This window comes from Myodes glareolus, chromosome 5 (assembly GCF_982192425.1).
Source record: "Myodes glareolus chromosome 5, mMyoGla1.1, whole genome shotgun sequence".
Taxonomy (NCBI): Eukaryota; Metazoa; Chordata; class Mammalia; order Rodentia; family Cricetidae; genus Myodes; species Myodes glareolus.
Window position 1 is genome coordinate 5,982,819 of NC_142030.1, and position 23,518 is coordinate 6,006,336.

Here is a 23,518-nt window from a genome sequence, read left to right on the forward strand (position 1 = left end):
TTCAACAAGTTTTACTGAGAATTTATCACATGTTAGACACTGAGTATAAAACAAGGTCCCTACCCCAAGAAACTCACGCACAAGGAAGGCAGAGGGTGTTAACTGACCCTCAGTACATCATGGTAATGGCAGTCATGTTTTTTAATGATATTTTCTAAACAGAATAATTGAACCCTTCGTGATGTTTTTCTAGAAGAATAAATGTAAGCCAGATTAATGGCTAACATATCATAGTTGTTGATTTAAAAACATAATTTGTGGGTGTTGGCAAGATGTCTCTTAGGTAAGGGTGTTCACCACTAAGTATGATGACCTGAGTTTGGGTCCCAGAACCCACATGTTAGGAGGAAAGAATAGGCTCCTACAATTGTCCTCTGACCTCAGCATAAGTAACCCCAACACACACACTTTAAAATTGACTTTTATATTTAGTCTTTCAACTAACTGCAAAGAAAATAATTTTTAAGGACAGTCTTCCAAAATACAACTGGCTGATGTCCTGTGCAATTTATTTGAATAAAAAATGCACACTTTAGTTGGCATTTCTTTCATGGTCTCTTTCAAATCCATCTTTGGGTTTCATTATAGGTTTTTCATGGAAACTTAGGGTGTTCAACGTTACCGTGGTGACTGTCTAACTTTCTGAGTTTATCACCCAGTGCCTGAAACATTTGCTATCATATTATGGGAAAGAAACAATGGTTGCATTTTTAGCTGATGCTTAAAATGTGCTATGGGATATAGTCAAGACCTTTTGTAGTGTTTTGAATAAGAATGGCCCCCATAGGCTCATATATTTGAGTGCTTAATCATTAGGGAGTTGCACTACTTGAGAAGGATTAGGAGGTGTGGTCTTATAAGAAGAAGAGTGTCACTGGGGGTGGGCTTTGAGGTATCAAAAGCCAAAACCAGGCCCAGTGACTTTCATTTCCTGCTGCCTGTGGATCCAGATATGGAACTCTCAGCTGCTTCTCCAGCATCAAGTCTGCTTGCATGCTGCCTTGCTCTCCACCATGATGATAATGGACCAGACTTTTGAAACTGTAAGCCAGCCCCAAGTAAATGCTGTCTTTTGTAAAAGTTGATGTGCTCACGGTGTCTCTTCACAGTAACAGAGCACTGTCTCAGACAGCTTCTTAACTCTAGATGCAACATTCAGTTCAAAGAGACCAGGAAAGATAGCTGCTGTAAAGACCAATGCTATCTGACATGCAGTTAGTACATGGTCAGAATATAATGGCATATCCAAAAGTGACAACCGTGACTTCAGTCAAAAAAGATCAAAAACAAAAACAGGACAGTTCATTACCAAGAATATTAGGAGTCAGTTTGGAATCTGAGCAATGCAGCTTTGGCACCACTTCCTGAGAAAATATCAATGGAAAGCACCAAACAAATCTCTTTTTATTCCACCCAATTTTTATTCAAAGGAAAACCACCACGAAATTTAGCATTTCACTGCAGGGAGTAAATATACAAAAACAGGAAGAAAAAGGAAAAGATCATGAAATTGTATTCATAGCTACCCTTAGTGGTTAACAGATTTCTACCAATTGTTAAAAATAGTTTGGTAAATATTTGACAACTGTGTATTAATGAAGATGAGCCTGGTGGGGTTCTGTGGTGGTAGGGACAGGAGGGGTTCCTTGTGAGTCTGTGCAGGGGGAACCAACACATTGTCTGAGTCACAGCCCCTGCGGTGTGGTACACCTGCTGGCCCGGAGCCCACACCCACTCCAGGGCCCTTATTGCATTTGTATGTTTCTACATACATTGGTTTTCCTAGCAACCAGAAAACTATAGTTAGAAATTTTTTATTCTAATTAAAACCCCACTTGTGGAAAAGATTTTTACCTGTGTCCAGAGGACAACTTTAATAGGAAGAAAATGAGACCATCTGTCCAAGTCAAGGGACGTTAAGTGACCGCAGTGGCTGAGGGAACTGAAGACAAGCTGAGCCCAGGATAAGGGGCATCTCAGAGAGCTACAGCTCATTCCCTGGGGGACACAGCAAAGAGAAATTAGCCTAAGTGCATGGTAGATGGTTGGATGGCCATTTGTAGGTCTAGTGATGTCTATCTGGGAGCCCCCTGCACCCACTCCCACCCTTTCTGACAGTACTGGGTGCCACCCACTCAGCCCTTGGTTGTCTCCTGCTAAGGACTTTGTACCATGGAGTATTTGAAAACTTCCCTGCCTGTAAGGGGACTGGTTAACAGTCCCGTGTCCTCTAGCACAGGGATGGGTTTTGACTTCCTCCTTTGGACTGATTACATTCCCGCTCAAAATACTCATTTGGTTCCTAAGGAAGCTTCCGAGTGTTTTCTGGAGACTTCTAGAACATAAGTGGCCTCTTCCTTTCTGTTTCCCCTTCCTGTCTCAGAAGTCTACTTTCTCTCTTCGACTATGACTGCCAATGACAACGGCAGAAGTGGTTAGCATTTACCCAGCTTGCAACATTTCAGTCACTATGGAAAACACATTTTCAAGTGTTTCCTCTCTGGGGTCACATTAACACAGTGGAGAAGATCGAATTTTCACCTCCCTTTCTCAGATGAGAACACTAAGCCACAGGTGATGATTGTTTGGGCTGGGACCGAAATCCAGACATTTTGTCATCTTCACCCAGTGGGCTGCGCTGGCTCTCGCTAACCTGTTATCACAAGCCCTTGTGATAATGAAGAACTCGGAAGATACATATAGCCTCCTCCTGTCTCAAAAGAAACGAATTAAATGTTCGCTGATGATAAACATGGCCATGATGGAAGGCATCATTTGGTCATTATAAGAACCAATTTCTCTGTGTGTGTTGGGGGTAGTGATGGTGTTATCATTTCTTCCACAAGTGAAACACAGGGTCGGAGAGATGGCTTGTGGTTAAAAGCAGTGACTGCCCTTGTAGAAGACCCAGGTTCAATTCCCACCACCCATGTAACAGTTCACTACACCCATCATTCCAGTTTGGGGGGGGTCTAATACACTTTCTGGCCTCTGGATACCACATGCATGTGGTACATACACAGACATATATGCGGGCAAATGCCCATAAACAAATAAAATAATAAAAATACAAAGCATTCAAATATCTATTAGGTGTGCTTAGAAAATGAACTCAGGTGAGGTACCGGCCCTTAGCTGGCCCATTAGCATTTATTTGAGCAGAGAAAGGCAGGTATATAGAGGAGTGCACACAAGGCAGAATATTCCATAAGTGTGTATCAGCATATAATAAGTAGAATCAAGTTCACCAGAGATGAAGCTCATCAATAATTTCACAGAAAAGTTTATTCAAAATGTGTGGTGAGTCGGATGTCTCAAGAAATCTAAACAATTATAATCTAATTTAAAGTTTTAAAATGGTTTTCCGTCTCCTAATGTATGGAGAAGTATGTCTCACAGGAACTGGGGGGGGGTCAAACTAAACCTTCCTCATCAGAGTTGGCTCTTACTTCCTTCATGGTCTGGGATTTTGTAATACAGAAATTGCTGTGTTGGTCCAAGTAGCTTTTCAATGGGTGTTCTGACACTCCATAAGCAAATTTGTATAATTAGCTGTGTTAGTTTGAGTGAGGTGTTGACAGGGTTTGTGATTCTCACTGGGACCGAGAGAAACCTGTGCCTACCCAGAATCAACACTCTTGGCTGCTCATTACCAAATCATGCCCATTGTCCCACGGAGGCAAACTGTGTTTTGGACCAATGAGAAGCTTTACATTTTGAGTGGCTACTTAAGAAAGGTCAGAGTGCCCTCTGTATCAGGAAGCTTTTGTCACTTCAGATACCATTTCCCTCCAGACTGTAGAACCAACACAAGACCATTCCAGGGTAACCGCCGAAGGGGGCTCCAGGAGCTGAAGCACAGCTATAGCACAAACGTCAGGGCAGCGGACGTGCACAGAGATTAAGCAGGAACTTAGAAGAAAAACTGTAACGGAGGCAATTTCATCGTTCAAGCATCGACAGCGTCTAGGGGAAGGACTTGGCCTTGCCCAGCGGGAGATGAATGTGGGAATCTGCAGAATGAGTAAGTTGGTTCATGGCCTTGGCCCCGACAGGAACGCTCAGGCACATGGTTTTGGTGACTTGATGCTTCTGTTAATTCAGCTCAGTAGGTGGAGCTTCAAGAAGGGGAAACTTTCGAGCTAGAAGAAGGTGGGTCCCATAGACAAGGACTGCTAGTGTTTGGATCTGGAAATTTAAAATTAGATTAACAGCTATTTATATCAGCCTCACCCCATCACGCTCATGGATGAAAGCCTGGCTCTCCCTGCTCGTTGGAGCTAGTAGAGCCTTCATGGGAGGTCTCCTGTCCTTAGGGGCCGTCTTTGCAGGGGCTACAAAGGTCAACCCTGTTTTTGTTCTCTGACTCCCACTGTGAGGTCTGCATACGTTGATACTATAATGAACTGTCACTAACCCAAAGTAAAAGAGCCCCTCTGGTCTGTCATAGAAGCCTCCTCATACTGCCATTAGACCCTATCTCTTTTTAAGGTGACTTATTGTGGCCTTTGTCACAATCAGAGAAGACTCCTGATCTCATGACCTAACCAGGCAGGTAACAGTGGCGAAGGAGTCAGTCAGGACTAGATGTGAGGTGACATCAGGATGGACTGCTGTGGAATACAGGGTCATATTCTATCTGTGTTTATTAGGATTTTTTTAACTTAATGTTGGTTTTTCCAAACACTGTAGTCAAGTATTACTTACTTTGAAGGTTTAGTGTTTTTCTTGACAATCCTTCCGTTTTATACCAGGGAAGGGAGAGCCTTCTTAGAACCAGCCTGTGTGAGAGCAATCAAAATGAGACACTTCAACACAGACTATAACTCAGTGGACAAATTGTATTTTATTACAGCTGTCCCTCCCAGGGCATCTGAGGCTGTGCTGACACAGACGCCTTGGTCAGGTGGCTTCACGACCCTGCTTAACCTGCAGATACGTGATTGTTGTCAACAATTTTTCATCTGATTTTACCCCTATTTGAAAATTAGAAAAATGTCTTCTAAAATAATTCGAAAATCTGGCTTTTCAGACGCTGTGTCAGTTTCCCTTCTGGCAGGAAGCAATTGAAGCTGTCTGGAATATTTCCTTGATTCCTGAGACACACATTCCATGCGAATGCCACCTCGGATGCTGTAGACCCCGGGGGTGATGGCTGAGCTCTCAGTCACACCACTTCTGGGCTTTGAGTCATGGCATAGACATTGACTTTTTGATTGTTTTACTTATACATGTTAGCTATTGTGCAGCGGGACAAGATATTAAGGTCTCTTTGAATTTATCGGGGTCTTACAGGCTCTGTTAGAGGCTGAATTGTATTTTCCCCACAATTATTTCTTTGGGAAAAATAAATCAAATCTTAATCCAGCACCTTGGAATGTGAGCTTACTGGGAAATAAGGTCTTCACAGGAGTCATTAAGAGGGGATCCTGGGAGTGGCCTGGGCAATTCTCCTGGTCTCCTCTAGAAAGGAAAAGTGCGCCTACGGAGGGCACACATGCTAGGAAGACAGACAAGGACACAGTGCCCAGGCCATGGGAGGGCTGTCACCAGGCCAAGAAACACCGTAGATTTCCAGCCAACTGCCGGAGATGGCATTCAACAGAACCAGCCCTGGGGAGCTGTGAGGAAGCATGGCCTTGGGACACCTTGATTTCTGACCTCTGGTCTGCAGAATGCAGACCACACATTTATATTGTTTTTAGCCACCCACGTTTTGCTCCATTAGGAACAAAAGACAGTCTGAATAAATATTTAAAGGCAGTGAAGCTGTAAGGATGGTTGGGCAGGCTGTGTAATAGCCTGTGTTGGGGGCAGTGAACTTGCTTGGGGAGTAGTGGCCTTTTTGAAGAGGGCTGTTTTGCTGAGATCTGGTGGGTGAACATAAGTTGCATTCTCGTAAGAAAGGGAGTAGGCACAGTCCAGGCTGTAAGAAGTGGCATGCAGGAGGGCTCTAAGGGAGAAGTGGTAAGAAGCATGCGAACAACCAGAACCCAGCTGGTGTCTGAACAACACAGGGAAACCGAAGCTCTTGGTGCAGGACCTCTGAAGCGCACAGTGCACTCACTGGCCCATGTTGTCCAGGGGAAGTTAGTCGACTTCTCTAAGGCTAAGAACCATGTGGTTTGTCTCATACGGTCCTTATGAGGATCAAATTACAGATGAAGGGTCTCCAATACACCTGGCTTATGGTGAACCTTTGCACAGGTTGTCTTCTCTTCCTTCTCTCTACCTCCTCCCTCCTCTCCTCTTCCCCATCTCTGTCCTCCCCCGCTCTGTTTCTTCCTTCTCCCTGCTCCATCTTCCCCTCCCTCCTCCTCCTCTTTCATTTTGTTAGAGCAAAGATGTGGTTGGCCCTGGGTCACCTTTCACACTGTGGCCTGATTCTAAAGACACCAGAAAAGGAAAGGGTTTCAACACCACCAAATTTTAGGTTCAAAAGTTTTGAGCTGTTGCAACAACGCAGAAAGGGATTGATTCTTAGTGGGGAGGAGGCCATTGGGGAAAGGCCCTGGGGAGAAGTGACCATGAGGACATAGTGACAGACCACACAGGGAGTCAAATTACCTGGTTCATATTTCAGGAAATGTAGAAAATCCTTGAGCACCTTACCAAATTTTGAATCTAATAGAAAGTCAGTATATTTTAGAATTATCTTCTGGAGGAAATGTGACCTGGGGTAATCCATGGAGAGTTAACATTCATCTTCCAAAAATCTAGCTTATGGCCCGGGCAAGTTTCATGGTGTATTCATTCATTCGCAGACACTAGAAGATATAAGGGGAGGGAAGACCATGAACGGGGACATCAGAACCTTTGCTTTCTGAATACAGTAGAATGTGTCCTCAGGCAGTCACTCTTCACATCATCTGTTCGCCTGTGAAAATCTCAGAGGAGATGCTGGGTTGATTTCTCCTTTGCAGAACCGTGGTCAATACTAGCAGAAACGGTGGTACCCAGCTAAGTCAAACTGCTGCACGGGCAGAGGTCCTTGGTAACGAGTATGGGTTTTACATGAAGCACTGCTTGGATCGAACAGCCATCAATTAGGTCATGACATCCACCAGGGAGGAGACACAAACGGGTCGTGTTTTGTATGAGAGAAGTCCCCCCTTAGGCTTGAGTATCTGAACACTTGGTCCCCACTTTGTGGCACTGTTTGGAGAGGTTTAAGTATGGCTTTGCTGGAGGAAGTATGTCACTGGGGTGGACTTTGAGAGTTTAGACTCTATGCTACCTTTAGTCCATTCTCTCGCTCCTTTCAGCTTATGGTTGGGAATGTAACTTCTCAGTTTCCTGTTTCAGCTGCCATGCCTGCCACTTGCTACTATGTTTCCCTGCCTCGGTTGGCAATGGACTCTAACCCTCTGAACTTTAAACAACCCCTTCCTACTATAAGTTACAGTGTCTGGCTCTGGTGTTTCGTCACAGCAGCAGAGCAGAGACTGATACAGAACCTCTGTGTTGAAAAGGGAAAACTGAAGACTTTTCAGGTCTCTCTTTGGAACTGAGTTGTGATACAGACATATGTGGGTGTTGACCCGTAATCTCCCAACTATGACACACTGTTGTTGAGTTATATTTCTTAACACTGCTGAAAAGTGCCCCAGTGCTCAGGTATTGTCATGGCAGACTAAGCCTGGATCTCATTTCTTGTCCAATGGTTCCCTAAGTATAGTCTCCTGGGGACTGGTTATGGGTCTCACCGAAGACAAAAATCTCAGAACTCTGGGTGTGGCAGAAGCCTGTGGGGTCTACCAGCTCTTTCAGATGACTCTAATTCAAGTTAGAGACTCCTCATCCTATATGTTGCTTGCGTGGACACCTGGCCTTGAAGGATTGCTTTCTTAAAGTCACAGCATACTTGGGTCTAACTGACATTTGATGCATGCCTCTTAGAGGCCTCATCTACTCTCTCTTGCTGCATAACAAATCCCCCCCACCTGCTCTGGCTCTCGGAGCTCCCCAGGTTCTCCCGGCTGTCCCCCACCATAGGTGTTTGGCAAGCTTTTTCTGTTGGGGAAGATCTTAGGCTCACTCCCTCCAAAGGCCTGCTCTGAGCTTTAACATAAAACATGGCCATGGTGCTCTTCAGCTTTCTCAGTGATGTGTCCTGAAACGTTACAGGTGTGTTCACATAGACCTACCCTCTTTAGACCAAGCCATCCTGAAGACAGAGTGCTTGCTTTGTCTACGGATCTGCTCAGGGTGTAGCAGGTACTCCGTGACTGTTTGACCTGTATGCTTTATTCTTCCTCCTATCTGTAGAATGGTGCTTTCTAGAAGATTAAATAAATGACAAAATATATTAAGGAGTTGGAATTTGTTGGTGATCTGACTTCGTCAGTAACTCCCGTTTTCATGTGTTTAGTCTAATTGGTAAATTATCATATCAAACACGTAATTGATGCCAGTATTTAGATCTAGAAGGTCTTCCAAAGGCTCCAGTGGGGGAAGCTAAGATCTCAGTGTGGCAGTATTTGGAAGTGCTGTGGACTTGCAGGTAGTGGGGCCTGAAGCAAAGTCTTTAGGTCATTGGGAGGTTGGCTCAAAAGGGGGTTGTGAGACTCCGGCTGCCCAGGCTTATCTCTTTGGCTTCTTTGTTCATGATGTAAGTCATGTGACTATGGCAGCTCTGTCTTCTTGATACACTGCCCAGTTTAGAGTCCCATAAAACAGGACCTTCAGAATTATAGGACAATGTAAGGCTTTTCTCTTTCTAGGCTAGTCACCTCAAGTATTCCATTATAGGAAGGTGAAGATGACACTATGAACGGCAGCTCACCCTGGCTCTTCCACCCATCTCTTGTGAGTGCAGTGAACGCTCCCTGTTTTGTAGATCAGGAAACTGACCATCAGAAAGATGTTCATAATTCAGAAGCCGCCGAGGTAGGATCCTCACAGAATTCTTTTGATGTACTCAAAATAATGAAAAACAGAAGCATGCTCATTTCTTATTTTTTCCCCACTAGGCATCTTGAGTAGGCCAAGATCAAAAAGAGGAAAATTAACATGAGAATGAAGTTCTGAGTTCAGGCTGCAAGTGGGAATCACTGTATATATTCTGAAAGGACCAGAAGAAGGCTTTGTGGGAGCCCGATCTTTCCACCATGTATTTGGGATTTTCTTGTGCATTTAGAATCCCTGCTGCATGAGGAAAGCAATTCTCACCCTTCTACTACACTTCTGATGAGGTTGGTGTGCAGAGAGTAAGGTGTGCACATTGTTAATAGGACAATCCAACCCGTTTCCTTGTTTCTCTAGTTTCAGTGACACACAATCTGGTCTTCTTCCTCTTATTTCAAACACTCTTATGTCTTTGTCACCCAAAGTCACTTAAAGGGGCAGGAGTGCTGAAGGACTGAGGGGCTGCTGTGGAAAGGAGGCTAGAGTCAGCCAGGGCCTTGGGTGTTTTATGGTCCCTTCTGATTATTTGTGGAGATTAGCTTTTAGCTTGTTGGATTAAATCTCACTGATATGGTTTAGAATCTTCCTTTTTGATTTTCTTTGTTTTCAGAGAGCATCATGTGTGTGAGTGTTTGCTTACATGTATTTATGTGCACTGGGTTTGTGCAGTGCCCCTGGAGGTCAGAAGAGGGCCTTGGGAATCTTGGAATTGGAGTTACAGATGGTTGTGAGTCACCATGTAGGTGCTGGGATCTGAACTTGGGTTTTCTTCTAAAACAGCAAATGCTCTTAGCTGTTAAGCCAGCTCTCCCGCCCTAACCCCGCTACCCCCACCACACACATTAACCACAGCACCCTGCATATAGAGGATGCCAATGAGTAGGCAGGGAGAATGGCAATCCATTGGGATTGGTGGTGCACCTTAAAACCTGCACGTGTGGGAGAACAGAGCCATGGAAGCATGCATACAGAAACACACAGGGGCAGCAATGTCGCAGCGTAGCGAGTATGCATTTATTTGACAGAGACCAGTCGAGGCAAGGCATGGATAGACCCAGAGAAGGAAGAGGATGCTTAGAGCTTGGAACAAATTAGGGAAGGCAAAGAAAGGAAGGGAGGAGGGAGAAATGGAGTGAAAGAAAGACTTGCTTGGGGTCATTTATCGTGGGCAGCAAAATGGCTGTGTACAGAAAAATGATTTTCAAATTGGAGAGTTTGCCCCATTCCCTGTATGAGTTGGGTATCCTTGCTCTGCATGCTTGTAAGATGACCAGGAGAATAAAAATGTCTGTTCAATAGTCCTGAACTCGACACCTGTCTCTCGTTAGTCCTGTGTGTTAGGGGACATGGGCCCCGCTCCCGGAGCCCACAAGGTAGTGCTGAGACAAGGGCAAAGCTGACCAGGACAAACAAAGGGTGAACCACCAGACTAGGACTCTCTGGACGCCTCATCCAGTGTGGAAGTTCTTATTGAACGCTAATCTGGAATCTAAGGGCCGCTGTGAAGACAGTTTATCCGTGGAGGAGGCTCCAGATCACACTAGACGTGTAGGTGGGCGTCACCCACTCAGGAACAGAAGAGGCTTCCTGGAGTAGATGGAACTGTACCTCAAGTTTCCACTGTGCTGCAGCAGCTCTGGGATTCCAGAGGGATTTGCAAGATTCTGGAACTGTGTGAACCAAGCACCTAAAATGACCCCCCCCCCCATGCAAGCACTTTTGCACACGGGTATACAGAACTCTGCTGATGCACCCCCTTAGTCCTGTAAGGTGTGCGGAGGGAAGGTGTTGGGAGAAACCTCAAGAGAGAGCCACGGGACCCAGAAAGGCCTGTAGTGAGGTAAAGCAACAGCATGAACCCAAAAGTTCCAGAAAGGTCCAGTCTGCTGGTGAGATCAGACTCATTTTTTTAAAATGACTTCTGCTACTTTTGAGATCAGAAGAAAAGAAAAAGGTGCTTAAATTGAAGCGAGATGGACTCTTTATTACAATCGAGGGAACAGGTGCGGGGATTATTCTGGAATAAAAAAAACACAAAAAAATCGTTGATGTTGGAGAGAGTCTTGTGAATGGTTTATGAGGTTCATGTTACAGCTACCCCTGGGTCGGTGACTTCCTACATGTACCTGGGGAAGCATTGTGATGGGAGCAGGAGGAGGTGGTCAGCTTGGGGTTCCTGGTGGCAAAGTGGAGTGCCTTCCGGGAGGGCAGTTTTAAAGAACTGAAATTCTTCCACAGAGAGCCGAGGCAGCATCCAGTCTCCGTCCCTTCCTTGGCCAGTTCTCTTTCAAATCAATCCTGTCACCAAGAGTTCAACAGCCCAGGCTCTGCACTCCTCCGGGAGGCTGGGCAGAATTGCTGCCTACCACTCTGGGGTTTCTATGGGTGTTGGGGAGGGCGGCGGTCTTCCTGCCCCACAACATCCTCCCACAGGCACAGCATTCAGCATCCTTGGTCCCAGTCTTGGGGTGGGGGTGGGGGTGGAGTAGCGGGTTGTCCCAGAGAAAGCAGTCCGTTTTCCTCCATTCTCCCTTGACTCTGGCGTCCAGTTCCTTCCTGATTCGGGAACCCCAGGCCCAAATCAAGTAGCTCCAAGAGCTCAACGACTATTCCTTTACCCCCTCCCCAGTGTAGCCCCGAAGACCCCGCGTCTTCATTCTGCTGTCACTCTGAGGCTCACAGAGCATCAGCTGGACGGTGTATCTGTGCCACCCTGGTTGGAGGGGCGCTAGTGAGGAAGATACTCACCTGTAGGGATCCGGGGTCTCTCGCGACACCCGGACTCTGGAAGGCATGGCTTGGAGTCCTGTGGAAGACGCATGCATGACAGCTAGAGCAGGAGGTGGCAGTGGGACGCTGGGTGATGGGTGCAGGTGAGGCTCTTGTTGCTCCCGGGCGGGAGGCGGGCCGAGGGCGCCACGGGGAGGACGTATTGGCAGCTGGGTCGACGCATAGGGCTGGGAGGGGGGGTGCGGGGAGGCGAACCCGGGCGGGGACACCGCAGGGGCAGGAGGAGGGAGTTCGGAAAGGAGGGAAGAGCGGCAAGGCGAGGGGAGAGTGGAGCTGCGAGGCCGAGCGGGCCACCCCGGCCACACCCCCCCTTGCGGGCGCCCGGCGGGGCTCGGGCCAGGCGGGGCGCCGCACAAAGACATGCGGAGAGGGGCTGCGCAGGGCCGCGGCACAAAGACACCCGGGCGCTCGGCCGCGCGGGCTGCACTGATCACCCCTGCGCCGAGCCCAGGGGCAGAGCGGAGCCACCGGCCGAGCGCACCCAGGGCCCGCGCGGGACCCCAGGCGGCCGCGCAGTCGGGGTGACCCAATGCGCGCGGGGGCGGCCGCGTCCGATCCCAACTTGGCCTCGGCCTCGCCCTCTGCCCAGTCTGCCGCCGCTGGTGTCCCCTCCTTCCCGCGATTTCGTTTCTTCTCACGCTCCCCCCCCCCCACACCCCTCCCGCCTCCAGCACCGCTCTCCCCACCTTGTAAAACAAAGCCGGGGAAAATGCCTGCCCGTGCAGCTGGGAGCGCGCAGCCCATCTTGGAATAAGGAGTGAGTACAATGGCGTGTTGGTAAAAAAAAAAAATAAAAGAAAAGAAAAGAAAAAGAAAAAGGAAAGAAAAGAAAAGAAAGAGAGAGAGAGAGAAAGAAAGAAAGAAAAAAATAAAAACATCACGTCTGTGTTAAAAAAAAAACATTTTGAATGCTGCATGCCTCATGCTTGCCAGCGCCTCGCGGGAGAGACCCGGCTATTCCGCAGGAGGTGAGACCCCCGGGCACCCACCCCGGCCGCGCGATCTCCGGGGAGGGCGGCGCAGGTTCCGTGGCTCCTCATTTTCCTTTCCATTCCGTGGGTTGGATGTGATCCGGGCTTGGCGCTCAACCCCAGCCTGGATCCTCTCCTAGCCCTGTCTTCTGCTCTTCAGCCGGTGCCTAGGGTTTTTGCGTTTGCCTCCCTTGGGTGTAGATTTGGCGCATCTTAAGACAGTTTCTAGAGAGGAGGGTCAGCCCTGGAGAGTAACCCGCAGGCAGGTTGCACGGTGGCCTTAATCACACTTGTTGCCCATGGCATGGAGGACGCAGTGGTGCTGGGGGAAATAAAATAAAAAGCTCGCTTCTGCTGCTGTTTGTGCTGGGGTGGAGGGGGCACTAGAGGCCAGCGCAAGGTGTACACCAGGTGAGGACTCCAGACCAAGAGTGCGCTGAGGAGAGCGCTGGGGGAGGGGAAAGGTAGTGATGGTGTTGAGGATGTGTGAACAGCCAGCTTCTTGTCCTCTTCACTGTCTCCACTATCACCGAAAGGTGGAGGCGAGGAACTCCACAGTGCCTAGCTGGGGAGGAAAGGGTGCATTTTGCTTTCTGCTTATTTTAAATATTTATTTTGTAATCTACCAGCTTCTGTCCATTTAGTCTGCCAATTGTGCATTATATATTTCTGCTAATTAAATATAAGGCCACAGCTTAAAAGAATTAAACTCCTTCAGGAAATTTATCAGCCTAACACACACACACACACACACACACACACACACACACACACACACACACACGGAGAGTGGTGGGGGGAGAGAGAAATACCTAATAGTACCATATCTGTTCTCTCTCTCTCTCTCTCTCTCTCTCTCTCTCTCTCTCTCTCTCTCCCTCTCTCAAGGTGTATCATGACAATATCTTGGTGGGATTTCAGGCTGGAGCTGGGTAAAGGGTGGTGGTTTCTAATTCTCTCAATAAGAAAGCTGCCCTAGGGTGAAAATCAGTGCCCTGGGGTGGGGGTAGGGACAGGACTTTCCTGTTAAAGAGGTGATGCAGTACCTTTCTGTTGTGTTCTGTTTTTTAAGTCAAAAGATGGCTCAATTTTAGATTTTTTTTTTCAGGCAGATTCTGAGCAGCAGAGACGAGGTGGGGAGGGCTGGAGCCGTTACAGGTGATACTGATCTTAGACAGTAGCAAGCACACTTCCATCAGATTGTAAAAATCCAAACAGCTAACACCTGCCGAAGTGCTTCTTTTGCGTGGCATCACCCTTACAGTGTAGGAAAGGAGCTTTCCAGTCGGTGACTCTATTCAGAACAGGTGCCTGGGTGGCGAAGGAGGCGCTCACACTTGTAGGTGGAGGGTTGAACCTCGCGTAGGAAGCTGGTGATGACCCTCTGGAGTCCCCATGAAGAGCTGCTGCCCATGTGTGTGGGGGTGCTGTATCCCCATGCCTGCTCTGATTTCATCTCTTCAAAGTCAGAACTTCCCCTGAGCTTGGTCGCTTGAGGAGATCCCATCATCTGCCTTCATTTCGTAGCTCCCTCCTTCGTCTAGTGCATCAGATAGCTTTGTTTTTGTGTCTTTTTGGTGAGCAACTGGAAATGTACTTACTTTAGGATCTCACGCTGTGACAGCCTACATTTACACACAGGGTTAGAGAAGACAGGATAGGGAGCTGTGTGTAAATTGATGCTCTTTACGGATTCTAAAGTAATTAGTATCCTAGAGTAATTTCAGAAGCTGTAGGGTGCAATTCCAAAGGGATTTTCATTTGCGTATTGAAAAGTAAATTTTAGATTATGTTATCATTGTTATGAAACCTATATTATACACATGGCAGCAATTTGGCTTATTTTTATAAGTGATGAGCTTCAAACTGGTGTTGGTGTTTAAGCCTCCATTTTTTGACCATTCTGTTAAGCCATATTACTTCACTCTTGCCTCTCCAATCAAATGTTCGGTGGTGGATGGCTTATTTTTCCCATCCACAAGTGGCCATTGAATAGCTTTTGTATTTTCTAAAATGAAACCCATTAATGATGATTTTGAAGAGCTCGGATAAATAATAGATGGACTTGAAGTCACCTCACAGAATCTGGGAGCTCTAATGGGGCAATTAGCCTTGGGCAGAGCATGGTGGGTCGAGGGTGTGAGCCAACGTGCTGGGTTCCTTGCTTCTTGCTTTTGCTGGAACAGTAGAGGGGCTTTGTTTGGTCTTGGCTGTCGTGGCTCAAGAGTTATCAATAACTTTTGTGTTTTAAACCCGAGGGACGGCAGAACATTTCCCAGTGTATTCACTTTGGAAGATGGGCTCCAGATAAGCATGCGCTAAGTGGTGCGTTCCCACCAGACAAATAGAAAGGCTACCTTGTACTGATCGCCATCCCTTCACTGTAAGAATTTTGAAAACCCAAGTAGCGAGCATTCTTTACTCTGACTGCTTATGGCATAAGGGTCTGAGGTGCAGGAGTGAGCCATGAGCCTTCCTCGTGATCAGAGATCCTGTTTAGTACCATCAGCCCTTGGGATCTCAGGACATCTTCACTGACATATACATAATCACCGGCAGAAAGAATTCTAGAAATTAATGAGGAACCCCCTCAGGCATTCTTTTATTTTAACTTCTTGGTCTGACCCGTGTTTTTTTCCGTCCACCTGGCACTCCAATGTCAGCAGAGAGCAGAAGCCCCGCCCCCTCCCTTGAGCCTATAAATGGTCTGGAAGTGTTTAGAAAAGGCTGCTGGGTGAGGTTCCTCAGTTCCCATTAGGAGACTGCCTGAGTCTGCCAACCCGGGCTGACCCCTAAAGAAGCAGCTAGCCCCTTGCATCCAGACTCCTCTAGCCTAACCCAAATTCTCTGTTGTTGTCAGTGGCGGCCCCTGACTTGCTGGATCCCAAGTCTGCCGCTCAGAACTCCAAACCGAGGCTCTCCTTCTCCGCCAAACCCACCGTGCTTGCTTCCCGCGTGGAGAGTGACACGGCCATTAATGTTATGAAATGGAAGACGGTCTCCACGATTTTCCTGGTGGTCGTCCTCTACCTGATCATTGGAGCCACTGTGTTCAAGGCGCTGGAGCAGCCTCAGGAGATTTCCCAGAGGACCACCATCGTGATCCAGAAACAGACCTTCATAACCCAGCATGCCTGCGTCAACTCCTCCGAGCTGGACGAGCTCATCCAGGTAAGGACCCCAGATGAGCTGGGCTCCATTTCTCCCTATGGGGAAGAAAAGACTTGAACACCAGGGTGGACCTCATGGTCCCTGAGAGCATGGACTGCCTTCCCGATGTCCTCATTTCCTCCGCTGCCCCACCTTCTTATCTCTTGCTTCTCCTACTTGCCCTCTCCCTTCCTACTCTTTTCTACCTCTTCCTCCTTCGTTGTTCTTTTCCTTGTCTTAGAACTGACAGGGGTTTACTCGTGATTATGGAGACCATTGCCCACAGAGACGTATTGGTTTGGGAAAGCGGTAGAGCTTTTAACCTGGGCCGTGGCCCTCACCTCTTCCGGAGACTGGCCTGTGGAGTGACACTCTTGAGATGGACCTTCTACACTGTGTCCAAGTTGTCCCCCAATTCCCTCGGCTCCTCGGAGTATAGCTTCATTAAAGGCTTGTTTCGTCTTTGAACCCCAGCTCAGATCAGCTCACTACTGCACAGGAAAGGAAAGTTTCTGAACAAGTGCAGCAGTGTTCATCTAAAACAGTCAGGTACCATCCTTATGGTGAAGCTTGTTTTAAGTATTGGCACCCCTCCCCCCCTCAGATGTGTCTGAGTTAGATTTCTCAGGCATGGCCACATTTTGGCTGTAGGTTTCTTTGATGTAAAACAGGGGTCTTAGGTGACAGGAACCCTTCTAATCCTCCTCCAAGGGGATTTGCTGGCTGTGGGAAATGTTCTCATCGTGTACACATTTATTTTCCTAGACAGCTTGCTTTTTCTTGCTTGGTTTGATTCAAATTGGACTGAAAGTGATCTCTGAGTCATCATTTGAGTGTGTTTTTCCTCATTTTGTGTCTGGGTTTTTATATCACTTGAATGAGTTGGGATAATAGTTTAGAGATTTTATTATTGAATTTAATCCCATGTTTTTTGTCGGGCCTTTGCCCTAGTTTCTTCTCATGATGATTACCCATTCTTCTCTGCCCGGGAAGGAGACGTAGCCTCGTCCACACATGACTGACAGTTGTCAGGGCTGGTGTCATCTGATCCTGAACCCCATTGGGGTCCTGCCACCAGCAGGCATTGCTGCCTCTTTCCCATTTAACTTAAAATTTTGTTCATTTTCCTTTCACTTTTAAACTGCCACAGTCTTAAATTCCAAGAACGTTGTTCACACGCTCGCACACCGGGTTCTCTGTCACTTTTAGATAATGGTGGATAATGGCGGCACATTCTACGTGAGCAGACAGTCAGACCGCCCGCCAACTCGCTAATCCTTTGTCTAGGGCTACCCCTGTCCCTGAGCTCAGGCAGGTTCCTCCTCCTTTCCTTCCTTGGTGCCACCTAACCCCGCCCCTGAGGTACTGCAAGTCTTTAAAGCAGCCCCACTTATTTTGCTTTTAGAAGCTCAGTGTCTGGTTGTGTCAGTGGAGGCCGATGGGAGTGCGGCTCAAAGCCTCAGCTCTGGGTTCAGATAGGATCTGTGTGAGCCCCTTACCAAATCATTTTCAGCATAAGCAACCTTTCCCTTTAAGCCCCAAATGATCTCTTGCAATGGCTGGTGAGAGAATTGCCATCCAGTAAATGATGAGCACCAAGGATCTCCCTCCTGCAGTAGTGAGGGGCAGGGAAAGCACTGGGCTTGTTTGTGGGGGTTATTTCCCCTCCTCATCCGTTTGTTGGGCTGTAGCTGTTGATTCAGGTAACTTCGCCCTCCGAGCTGGTGCCAGGTGTGATTGGTCTTGGGCAGGGAAAGGAAAGGAATCGTGCAGGTTGTTGGAAGCTCAGTGTGGATTTGAGAATGATCTCACTGTCCGACTCTACCCAGAACTCCCACGATAATCTGAAGGTCATGAAAGATGGGACATTCTAGTGGTGAATACAGCTTATTTTTTTTACACATTGTTTTTCTTTTGAATAGACAGAGCTCAAAATATGACCTACTTTTCCCATTTCTGTTCTACAAGCTCCATCCATTTTAGCCTTATGACTAAGCACAGCTGATTGAGTGTCATTGCTCTTTAAACAATTCTAAAAACAATTTTGTGTTCCATCATTTTTTGGTGTAGAAGTTGCCTATTATTTATCATCATTTCTTATCTTTGTAACTTAATTATTTCAGTACATTTTTACCCTTGAATGTGTATATTTTTGATACAAAAATCCAATGTTCAGACTTCAAGGATCAAGACAAGGGTAAATGACCCTATGGTCATTTATGAGGATAGCGTCCTATCCCTACAGCTCTAGCATTTGGTATCTCCCCATCCTTACTTAGCCCTGTGAGTGGGTCTACTGGACAGTAACATCACAGCACTATGGACTGAGAAAGTAGACAGGGAAAGTTCAGGTGATTGGCCTGCTGACATTAATGGGGGGGGGTGTCCAGTCTGCAGAGTGTGGTCTGGCATCCATACTAGAAGGCTCTGCTATCTAGGGAGCTTTATCTTCCTGCAGTGTGGGAGGCAGAAAGAGTAAAAGTGGGTAGCAATTCATCCTGCTGTTTGTGAGAAGGAACAGTGTTCAATACAATGAAACTGTCCTGGTCCCCAGATTATTACCAGACACCCGACTTCAGGCTGTGTTGATCAGGATGGGACGAGGGAAATGGAGGAACAGCAAGGCAGACGGCAGTCTCCAGTGCGTCTGTGCTAGATACACGTGCATCCGTATGATTCCCCTTAATTCCATAATGACGCATTCAACCAATCAGCCCAGCTTTCCCACAGGATTGGCGGAGGCTCTGGACACAAAGTGCGACAACAAATGTCTCTCCTGGGCTGGGATTTGAGAGCGGAGAAGGTATCTGCTTCTGGGGCAGTGCAGTTAGTGTGTCACTACAGAAACACACAGGCAAACCCTGCTGAGTGTTAGACTCACAAATGTTGCCACCAGGCAGAAGTCAATGAACAACCACGAAGTGTGTACATTGTTCTAACTCTTTTATATTCTTTAGCTCGTATAATTCTCATAACTGTTCAACCTAATCATCTATAAATCATTTCTGTAGGAACTGAAGCAGGAGAGTGCTAAATGGTAGAGCTTTAATTAAAACCCAAGTGGGCAGACTCAAGAATGTGTGCACTGACTTCCTGTGTTTACTGCTGTTTAAAACCCTTTAATTAATGTTTTCTTGGAAGTGCTCTGGTAATCTGTGCATTAGGGTGTAATAAATGTGAAATTGTCATCTCCATACACACTGATGTGTGCGACATGTCTGTGTCTCTAACCTGGTGAGTGCATTGGCTAGATTTCAATGTTCTTTCCAGGCAGCAGAACTCTTACCAGTGTTCTGTTTGAATGCCATAAATCAGGAGACACATAGTTATATTAGACACACCTCACCTTCAGTCTAGCTATTCCATGCTTGATGAATCAACTTTGGAACTTAGAATGTGTTGCAAAATCTATGACCTGTGCATTAGTAACAAACAAAGGTGTTTGTCCTCTAGTTTCTAGCTGAAGTCCCACTCCATGAGACTTAGGTAGAGAAGATATTCCATATATAGGATAAAGAACCATCAGATTTTTATGATGATATTCAATGACCTCAGTCTAGATATTTGGTATCTCCATTGGGACAGTGCTGAATTATCTTTGCATAATTCTTTCCTAGCTGTTTGACTCTTTCATGGGTGCTTATGGGGGATCCTCAGTAGGTTGACTTCTCTGTTAGGTATTTAGCCAAATAAAATGACACCAGAAAAACATGGCTTCTTTTAAGGTACCCCCTCCTGCATAGTCAAACAGGGGCAGTCCCTTTAGATGTAGTTACATTAGAAATGCCTACAGATTGGAGTTAGGAATGCTCAAAACTAGAATACTAAGGAAGAAATAATAAATCATTTAATGACGGTGAGAGAGACACAGAAGAGGTAAAGAGAGGCTGCGTGAGGGGGAAGAAAGGAGATCAGAAGAGTTCCAGGCAGGCATGATGTGGCAGAAGAGCTATCGAGACAAGAGGTACAGGGCCATGAGCAGGCTCTGCGGCACTGACCAGGCCTTATCATTCCACAGCATGGAGGTTGCTCCCATCCTAGGCCTGCCCTCCCTTTGGAGTGGATGAGCCTGGCAGGGTATCTGGGTATGTGCAAAAAGATGCTAGGAGCTACAGGGTCTCAATGTACTACCCCAAGATACGGCTAACTCTGGACTTTTTAAATAAGTGAACATTATTTTTTATTTTGTTGTGTTATTATTATATTAACTGCATAGTATACTTCCATTTACAAATGGCTTTTTGAATGCCTACCATGTAAGGTGAGCTCTGAAACACGCGGAGATTACAGCGTGAAGATTCTTGCCCTCTGTGAGTCTCTCTTCTACTGGGGGTGGGCTGGGGTGTTCATCCATGGTGATAGTGTTCCGGAAGAGCCAAGTGGTGAAGCTAGGTATGAGGGTTGCTAGGAAACGCTGAGGATGAACTGTGAATAAGGTCACTGCGAACCGTCACGGACGTGGTGATTTGGGATGAGGAGGCAAACCTGTCTCAGGTGTGGAGTAGCACTTCGACAGGGGGCTGACCATATGTAAAAGCCCTGATGGAGGCGGGGGGGGGGGACGGGCAGGGGGCTGAGGGGTGCTGGGGAAGATGATGTTGGACTGGGTATGGGAACTGCCCTAGTTCCTTTTCTGTTATAAATTATTCCAACAATAAGCAAATCGGGGGAGAAATGGTTTATTTTAGCTTATGCTTCCCGGTTGAAGTGCATCGCTGTGGAGGGGTCCCAGCAGCAGCGGTTGAAGCAGCAGGTCGCATCACGTCTAAGTCAGGGGCAGAATGCCATCAGGGAGTTCATGCTTCGTGCTCAGCTGGCTTTCCTATTCTTAAAGAGCCTGGGTACTGTTTCTCCCACCTTCACACTGTCGGTTACACAGGCTCCCATAACCATGCCATGGGCTAATCTGACCTTGATAATCTCTTTCCAGGTGACTCTCTGTTGTGTGAAGCTGGCAGTTAAAACTAACCTTCTCAGGGACTGGGCCATGTCCAGCTTCTTACGTTAAACATGAGAAGTCTGTGTCTTGGCTTGCTCAGGCTTGGGTTCTGGCAGCCCCTCCCCAGCCTTTGCCTTAGCACACTGTTCAGTCAGCAGGAGCAGAACAACTCTGCTGGGAGATGTCTGCAGTAGCAGTCTCAAGACCTGGTCAGATTCTGGGTAGATTAGGAAGGAGAGTCAGGGAGAGATAACACACTGACCAGTTAAGTGTGCGGTGGGCAAGAGATAACCATACCCTGGCTCACTGAATCCCAGGGAATTAAAAGAAGATGGCTCCTTTCCATTCAAGTGGGGAATGAGTGGGAATTTCCAGGATGGGGATCTTGTCCTGGATAGAGTCAGGCAAGCTTCAGTTGCTGAAGGTCTCTGAGCACCAGATTGCAGTGTTTACAGAGCCTCAGTGTCTTGGAGGAAAGCTGTGTACTACAGAGTAACACTCAAATGTGACAAAAGCCCACATTCTGGAGAGGCTGGCTGCCAGCACTAGATATCCCCCCAGAGGCCCTATACAAGACACTCTGCCGTGAATCCGGAGCGCTAATGTGCCTTTGAGCGTTTTGTCAGCTGGGGTTCCTGCACCCGCCTGGCCACATTTTCTTTTCCATCACAGCCACAGAGGCAGAGCCCTGAAGCCAAGTGTCTATCTATACACCACAATGAGGAGAGGATGCTAACCTCCCTGGACGGAACCTAGCACGGTCATATTGCTGGTTGCTTACTATTGTCAACTTGATCCCATACAAATCACTCAGGAAGAATGTCTTGGTGAGAGATTAGCTACACTGGGTATGCCTGTGAGTGATTGTCTCCGTGGCCTTGATTGATGTAGTAAGACCCAGCCCACCATGGGTGGCAACATTCCCTAGGATGGGAGTCCTGGGATGTGTTAGTGGAGAATTTAGGCTCAGCGCTAGACACAGTAGCTGGTCCCCTCAATTCCCGACTGCAGATTTAATTAGTTACTTCATCCCTCCTGTACTGTGGTTTCCCTATGAGAGACTGCAACCTCGAATTCATTGTACGCTGAATAAAACCTCTGTCCTTAAGTTATTTATTTATATATTATTTTTACTTTATATATAAGTGTTTTGCCTGCATGCATGTATGTTCACTCTGGGTGTCCAGTGCCCATGGAAACCAGAAGAGGGTTTCAGAGCCCAAGAACCTGGAGATACAGATGGTTGTGAGCTACCATGTGAGTGCTGGGAACTGAACCTGGGTCTTCTGCAGGAGTAGTAAATGCTTTTAACCTCTGAGCCATCTCTCAGTCCTGCTGCATGTATTGTTTTGGTCAGGGTGTTTCATCATAGCAACAGAAATAAGGCTAGACCACTATCAATGACAGCTCTTGATGAGCATGTCATTTGAACAGGGGACAGTGCTGCGGTGGAACTTCAGCAAACAAGCCCAGGTTGATGGCAGGTCAGTGCGGCCATGGTAAATTTGAGATGCTTGTTAGGATGACCCTGTAAGGATGTGACATGGGGGGTGGTAAACGTGAGTGGAGAATGGGGCGACCTGAAGGAGCACATTTGTGGGTCATCATACAGAAAGGGTTTAACCCCCGATCGTGGAGGAGACCTCCAGAGAATGAGTGGAGGGCGAGGGAAGCAGAGATGCAGTGTGAGCCACGAGGGCTTCAAGAGCTTGAGGTTGCTAAGGAATAAGGTCCACGGGGCAAGAGACGTGATCTGCAACGAGAGATTTCAAGAATTTCTCTTCCATTGTAGGAAATCTGTATCACCCTGTGTCCCCAGACCTCTGGTCATTTTATTTTTCCTATACCATCAAGGGTCCTTTAAGAGAAGCAGTTAAATACAGCCCTAAGCAAGGGAGTCACGGGAGATGCCTTGACTCATGACTAGCAGAGGGGATGCTGGGTATGTGGAGAGCAGATGAGCCAAATGAATGCAGCAGAAAATGTTGCTAACGGATGAAGCACAGTGGTTTGACAGCAGGCAGACCAGGCAGAAGCAGGCATGAGTATTTCGGTATAAGACTACTTGGACTCATTGTTACAATATAGGCATCTTTTTATCATTTACCTCTAGACAAAAGAACACACTGTTCAGAAAACTATCTGATGTCTTCTCTTTTCTTATCAAAGGTTTTATGCATTTTGTTTAATGTTTTGGACTAAAGTGTAGGTTTTAGCAACGTAAGACATGGTCTCTAACACCTGTAAGTAATTCTGTCCTTTGGTTTGACTCCTGGAAAACCACATCCAGGCTCTGCCATGTGTAAGCCTTCCTGGGAGTAGAGAGCCTAGGAGCTCAGATGGGTTTGCTCGCCTGACTAGCTGCCACATGAGTGTCTGTGCTTCAAAGAGAGGCAATGGAGCAAAGTCGTGAGGACCACCTCCAGCTTCCACTGCCCTTGGGACTCCATCGTGTTCTCTGTTCCTAGCGGGCCTTCACTCCCAGACCACAGGTCCATGCTGCCTCGACTTTCAGGATGAAAAGAGTAAAACAGAAACAGCCTTTTCTTTAGTATCAGAGAGCAGCAAAGATGGCCCTGTGGCTTGTTTCCTAACAGTACTTAAGTGTTTATTATCAAACATGAAAGTAGTTGTTAGAAAAGGATTTTACCTTTACAGAATATAAAATATGGTTACTTATGTAGTCAGGTCAAAGACTTAGCAATGTACTATGTAAGTGTTAGACATTGATAAAATATGGAACCAGATGTGGTTAAAAAGA

At 47.0% G+C, this 23,518-nt stretch overlaps 1 protein-coding gene and 1 long non-coding RNA gene across 7 annotated transcripts in view; one reads left to right on the top strand and one right to left on the bottom strand.

Moving 5' to 3' along the window:
- Window positions 1-23,518, top strand: part of Kcnk2 (potassium two pore domain channel subfamily K member 2) — a 190,296-nt gene that overhangs the window by 51,908 nt on the left and 114,870 nt on the right. For 2 of the 6 annotated variants that reach the window (XM_085687539.2, XM_048439475.3), the window contains exon 2: window positions 15,529-15,839. In XM_085687539.2, coding sequence (XP_085543665.1) covers window positions 15,529-15,839 — 311 coding nt within the window. Of the gene's footprint in view, window positions 1-3,824; window positions 4,025-11,643; window positions 11,781-12,171; window positions 12,666-15,528; window positions 15,840-23,518 lie in introns of those variants that run through there. The other 4 variants (XM_085687540.2, XM_085687541.2, XM_048439474.3 and 1 more) reach the window with 4 other exon arrangements.
- LOC146894800 (uncharacterized) lies at window positions 10,871-11,793 on the bottom strand. Its single transcript, XR_015737835.1, has 3 exons — window positions 11,656-11,793; window positions 11,034-11,205; window positions 10,871-10,924 (listed from the first exon to the last, which is right to left on the bottom strand). It is a non-coding gene; the product is annotated as an uncharacterized LOC146894800 (long non-coding RNA).